The following is a 6,897-nucleotide window of genomic DNA, read 5'->3' as shown; positions in this document are numbered from 1 at the left end:
TTTGGCTTTCTGTCCTGCCTCCTTACTTCCAAGGTTATTCATGCAAACTGCATCAACATTACTAGGCAGAGAAATAGTTAGTAATATTAAATTATGGGGAAAACTATAATATGAGGAACTGAAATTTCCTTAGAATTTTTATGGGGAGAAATTGAAGCATTTAATGCAGATAAAAAATAGTTTCTGAGCCTATTGTATTTTCTACTTTTCTTCCATGAGTACAACATATTAATGTTAACATTTTAGTATTAATATCTTGTTTTATAATATTTTCCTTTAACACACGCATGTTAAAAGGTTGTACTACGTTAGGTTCCAGTGGACAAGTTCCCCTGTGAAACATGTGACTATGTAAAGAGACTGAATGGAAATACAAAAAAACAAAAGAAATTCCACAGTCAACTTTCAACTACATAAATGAGACACCTGTACTAAAACGGCTTGTACAACAATGTACATCACAAAATAAATCTGAAGCAAGATTACTTCAAATAATTATTTCAACTAATTGCTGAAAGATCATTACTAGGCAAACTTTTACCCAATAAAATCAGAAAACATTCAAGCAATCACACAAAATAGAAGACACTAGGCTACAAATCTTGAATATTTTCAAAGAAAAATAAGGGTATGAAATGTAAGTTTTCATGGTTTAAACATTTATTGTAAGTCGTAGATGAATCATACTGAAAAGATTATTTTTGCTTTAATCCTAATATGCTAAGAAAAGTTCATTGGCACAAATATCCAGAGGTATTTTACAGTTTCATTTACCTTTGGTGGCAAAAAGTATTTTGCTAACCATATGGATACAGTCATATAGTTTCCAATGCACAGCTTTATGCTAAAGAGAATTCAAATGTGTCTCCTTTTTTCCTAAAAAAGGGATGTAAAAAGTCCAATATGAAACAGAACAAGTGCAACATGAAATACAAAATATGCCTATCATGTAGGCTTTTGAACAGTTAATAGCTCTACGTGTTGTCTATAAACATTTTTTTACTAGTAACATCACTATTGTATAAATATTAAAAACCAAAATGACATTAAAAAATAGCATATGAACTTTACAAAAATGGCTATTTTTAGACTTCCTAAACTAAAATCAGAATTCAAATATGCAAACAAATCTACACTAACTAATCAAAACACACCAATAGATACAGTTTTTCATAAGTGTTCAAGGTTACAATGCACAGAATGAGTATAGACAGATTCTGACTCATATATCAAGTCCTACACAAAGTCTTCAGAAATTAACTGATTAATTGGTATTTCAAAACACAGATGTTATTGGCAGCATAACATGCCAAACACTTTAAGAAAGTACTGTACTTTATGTAAAAGTTATCAACCATAGACAATTAAGACAGCTTAGAATATCACCTAACTTCTGAAAGACATGTTATGAATTTACACTGTTAATGGAAAAACAGCTTGATTATTCTCACAATTTCCAAATTTTATTCTGTTGTTAAAACTAAGTTATTAACAGATAATAAATTCATATAAGTTCTTCTGAACTCAATACAATTTATCAAAAAATGTGAATTCTTGAGCATTTGCAGTACACATATTTGGATTTGGATTACTGACCTGACTTTTCTTTCCTATTGTTCTTATTAAAAGTAAAGAACTCGAGTAGCTTTATAGCTTTCCTATTTCCTCAGGCTATTAAACATATTGTGAAAGAATGCATGAGTAATGTGTAAACATAAAAGTTCATTACAGAGTTTAGAACCTTAGTTAAAAAAAAAACCGGGATCAAAGTTTGGCTCCTAATCAACTTACTATGTTGTAAAAGTCCTTTCTACATTTACCTTACTAGGAAAGAAAGTTTTCTGACAGGGTGTAATTTTATAATACAAACATATTACTGCTTTCTTATCCTGGCAAATGTCATGCGCTCCAAATGGATTTTCCCCAGTAAATTTTACAAAGTATCTTGTTACCTACGATATACAAGTTCACAAATCCTATACAATGAGAAAACAAAAAGCAATCATGAAAAATAATCAACAAATGCCTAGTCATAGAAGGTCCCAACACATTTTCATTTTTCCCAAATGATTAATAATAACCAGTCCCTAAAACCAGTCAAATGCAGCACTGTAAAGTTTCACACTGAACCCAATGATAATGCAAGACATTATGCTAATTTGGACCCAACACCTAAAATTAAAATGTGGGCCAACTGATTTATCTGGGGGTTCAGAAATCAACAGCCCTAGTTTAATTCATAGTTGTGTGTTTCCTCTATTTCCCAGAGCTTTCAAGAACTAAACTGAAAACTGAATTTTACCACCTTTTATTTCCCTTGGCCACAAAGGGTGCTAATAAACAGCAAGATGAAATGAATGCACTATACTAGATGTGAGAAGTCTGAAGAATTAAGAAAAGTATAGGAACTAGGCCAGGTGGTCATGCCTGAAATCCCACTACTTTGGGAGGCCGAGGTGGGAGGATCACTTGAAACCAGGAGTTCGAGATCAGCTTGGGCAACAAACTGAAACTTTGTCTCTACAAATAAATTAAAAAGTCGGGCACAGTGGCATGTACCTATAGTCTCACCTGCTCTGGGAGGCTGAGAAGGGAGGATCATATGAGCCAAGGAGTTCAAGACTGCAGTGAACTATGACCACCCATTGCACTCCAGCCTGGGTGACAGAACAAGACTTTATTTCTAAAGAAAAAACATATAGGAACTATATAATGAACAAAACAAATAATCCACCTCATGTAAGTGTGTGTGTATTGTGGAAATGTGTAGTATCACATGAGTGACAAGACAACCAACAACAAACACTTACTATGCCTATTACAGTTATTTCTTCTTTTTTCCTTACTATATAATCATGTAGATAGTAGTATAGTTCACTCAAGAAGGGGTATTCCATTATATAGATCTGAATTTGTCTAGCCAAAATATGAAAAAATAAAGATTAATCAATACATGATCAATATATATTGAAAAGACTCAAAATCAATGTTAACCAGGCACGAATGGCTTTTCTAGAGTCACCACTTTAAATATTTTCATTCTGGTGATAACCAAGAAAATAAAAAAGAGTTAGTAGAACCTGTTTAATTTCTGGCATAAAAAAGATCCAGGAAAAAAATCGTGTTAGCAATCTCTACCTATTATCAGTTCCAAATTACAATCAGTAGTAACTCCAAAGGAGACTTTAGAAATACTGAATGTACCCAGTATTATTCCCTCTACAGACTACATTTGATCTGGTTATCAACAATAGGGTCTAGGAGTTAAGCACAAAACTTACTCATAACTCAACAATTGCGAAATTAGAATGCCATAACAGTTGCTATAAAAGTTGAGCTCAGAAATTTCCTGAATTAGATAATCTATAACTGCCAATAAATAATTTCATTTTTGTTAACATTGCTAATAGGGCAGTGCTGTTTTACCAGCCAATAATATAGATTGTGTGCACGATGGAAACTGTGTAATTTAAAGGCAAAGGACTTTCCTTTTCTCAAGTGACAGAAACATCCATTTTGCTAATCTTCAAAGAGCCTACCTTCGCATCTCTGGTAGCCATTTGGGTTTAAAGTGCATCAAGACTCAATGAAGACCCTGTCAAAATGTAAGTGTACACATATGTGTCTGTATATATACATATATAATGGCTAAAGACCCAACCTACTATTGATTATAAAATATTTAATTAGAATCATTTTTGTAGTCCTTAAAATGAATTTTTTTTTGGCATAAATAAGACTTTAGGACTTGGTGATAACTACACTCCCATGAAAATATTTCAGTGAGAATTACTGTTCCTAGTCTGCTGCTTTAAAAAGTAAATGTACGGCCAGGCGTGGTGGCTCACGCCTGTAATCCCAGCACTCTGGGGAGGCAGAGGCGGGCAAATCACGAGGTCAGGAGTTTGAGACCAGCCTAGCCAACATGGTGAAACTCCGTCTCTACTAAAAATACAAAAATTAGCCAGGTGTGATGGCGGGTGCCTGTAGTCCCAGCTACTCGGGAGGCTGAGGCAGGGGCATCACTTGAACCTGGGAGGCGGACGTTGCAGTGAGCTGAAATCGCGCCACTGCACTCCAGCCTGGTGACAGAGCAAGATTCCGTCTCAAAAAATACAAATGAAAAGCAAATGTACTACTCACAAATGAGAAATTTAAGCTTGTTACATTCATGAACAGTATTAACTAAACAAAGAGGTTTTAGAATACATAAACATAATATTTATGGCTATCAATAGAAGATCTAAATTGATGAATTTTCTAAAGTTCTTTCTGTATATGGAACTAAGTCCAAATTCAGAAATAGTTTAAGGACACATGTAATCTGTAACTTGAGACACACTAAAATATCAGGTGACAGAATAAAAGATGCAATGTGTATCAAAGTTGTTTATGACTATAAGTATAGTTAAACATATGGAGATGTATCCCTATTTAAATATATATATGTAGTATGCCACGGGACAAGTATATAATCTAATAAATTCTCTCTCTTTCCTCTCCAGCTGAAACATATAGCACTTCATATTTTACCCCTTCTGCTGCTTCTCTCAAACAAACAAGCATCTGTCTGCCATATCCCCACCATAAGTTTATCATTTCCCTTTAATGTTCTCAGTGTGAAAATATGAATACTGAACAACACGCTTGAAGCTAGAAAAGACAACAATGGGATCAAACAAGCTTAAAACCCTCAGAGGTGAGAGCAAGACCCTCTTCAACTGAGGCCAAAAGAGCAGGACCTGAGGAAGCACTGAGAAGAGAAGTTAGGTAACCCTCTACAGGCAGTAAGTAGAAGTAACCATCCACAGGCAGTAACAGCTGAGAGGCTGTAATGGAATCCAGATGCAATGGCAGATAAAATGAAACTGGTGCTTGAGGACATCCCTGGGTACTAACAAGGATACATGTTCACAAGTGCAATGGTGGAATCACTGGAAATTTACATGAGAGGCTTTGTGGCATCACTAAAACTTTAGTTGAGAGGATTTGGGCATTTATAGTCTATACAGCTAGAATAACTCTATAAGCCGGGTATGGCTCAGCCTGAGTTTACGCTATTCTAAGGCAAAGAGTATACTCTTCTGCCTTGCCGATTACCATCTTCCTACTCTTGTAGCTAAAAGTGAAGTAAATTCTGAAATGAAATAAAATGTTACTCTTTTATTTGTCAAACAGTAATCCCAGAAGTCACCTAAGCAAATCAAAATTCCACTGTTAAACCTAGTGGCTAATGTCTCCAATTTATTCAGGTGTACTGTTTATACTCATGCTATTAATGGGTTACAGTTGTCTACTGTTATTCCATTAATAGTATAATATTATACATCAAATGTGATGTTACCTTGATCATGTTGTTGTTGTTGTTTCCCACAGCAGAAAAAAATGGTACAAACCTAGAGTTTCCAACCACCGGAATTTGGTTATTTTCACAATCCATTATGACCTCAGGCACTTTTGGCAACCATGGTGCAATGAATTGAATCCAATGGTATAAACTAAACAACTGAACTGCTCCAATACTGGGAAGCAAATAGCTATGAGCATTTTTTCTTTACATTTAACAACAGACCACTTTAATAGTCTCCTGACGTTCACCGAGAATATATAATAAGATTCATATTTGAAAAATAGCAAGAAAAATTGTTTACGTTTGAATGTTTCCACCCGTCAATCTTGCATTGGTTACCAAGAAAACATGTCTCCTTACCATTCAAAGCTCTATTTTCATAGATGTAAGAAGACAAGATCCACTTTGTTCATGGTGGCTGCCAAAAACTAACCAAAGGCTTTCTGTGGCTATTTAACCTTTGAGAAACCAAACAGCTGTAAATTTCATCAGTTATTTAAAGACTTATTTCTTAACAGATAAACTACAGCAAATTCAAAATAACCTACTTTTGTGAAAAAAGTTTGATGAAATGAGCAGAATGCTTGCAGTGAGATTACAAACAATGCTGCATCTACTAAATCTCTAATATTAGACTTCTCGTATGGTTGATAAAACAGACTATTTGATATGCACAGGAGTCCTCAATGATAGTGATCACCATATATCCCTTCACGAATTTTTCAAAAACGATTAGTACATGGATTCCACACCACAAAACGAAACCATGCTTCAACTACTTCCCTCAAACATTACAAAACTAATTTCCTATTTTCAATATTGTAAAAATAGACTTGTCTTCTCCAAAGGATCTTGCTGTCCATACTGATGGATCTGTGTGTTCCCTCTTATCACTGGCCTTAAACGCATAAATCATCTTCGTCATTCCTTAAGTTCACTCTTACATAAAGTTGCATAATGCATGGAGTAAAAGAGGAATGAAGGCAAAGCATGGAACCCTATATAAATGTGCTGACCCAAAAGCAATCACACCAACAGCCAGAGGAAGTGGAAATTGTGAAGCAGTCTTCAACAATTTACTGTAAAGAGACAGAGAAATATAGATTATTTATGTGAAATACATTGTGAGCCAAAATTATATCAATCTTTTATACAGTTTTGGGAAAGATAAATATTCTAAGTGATTTTAAATGAATGTTTTATGTTATGAATTTACCTATTCATATTTTTTTTTTTTTTTGAGACAGAGTCTCACTCTGTCGCCCAGGCTGGAGTGCAGTGGTGAGATCTTGGCTCACTGCAAGCTCCGTCTCCCAGGTTCACACCATTCTCCTGCCTCAGCCTCCCGAGTAGCTGGGACTACAGGCGCCTGCCACCATGCCCAGCTAATTTTTTGTATTTTTAGTAGAGACGGGGTTTCACTGTGTTAGCCAGGATGGTCTCGATCTCCTGACCTCGTGATCCACCCGCCTTGGCCTCCCAAAGTGCTGGGATTACAGGCGTGAGCCATCACGCCCGGTATACCTATTCATAATTTTTAAAAAGAT

At 35.2% G+C, this 6,897-nt stretch overlaps 1 protein-coding gene across 2 annotated transcripts in view; it reads right to left on the bottom strand.

Moving 5' to 3' along the window:
* Positions 1–248: 248 nt before the first annotated feature.
* Positions 249–6,897, bottom strand: part of PGAP1 (post-GPI attachment to proteins inositol deacylase 1) — an 81,769-nt gene continuing 75,120 nt past the window's right edge. For both annotated transcript variants that reach the window (XM_050752829.1, XM_050752830.1), the window contains one exon: positions 249–6,429. In XM_050752829.1, the coding sequence (XP_050608786.1) occupies positions 6,291–6,429 (139 nt within the window). In that variant the 3' untranslated portion in view covers positions 249–6,290. The remainder of the gene's footprint in view (positions 6,430–6,897) is intronic.

Source organism: Macaca thibetana, chromosome 12 (genome assembly GCF_024542745.1).
Source record: "Macaca thibetana thibetana isolate TM-01 chromosome 12, ASM2454274v1, whole genome shotgun sequence".
Lineage (NCBI taxonomy): Eukaryota > Metazoa > Chordata > Mammalia > Primates > Cercopithecidae > Macaca > Macaca thibetana.
The sequence above is the reverse complement of the archived record's forward strand: the minus strand, read 5'-3'. Positions and strand labels throughout refer to the sequence as shown.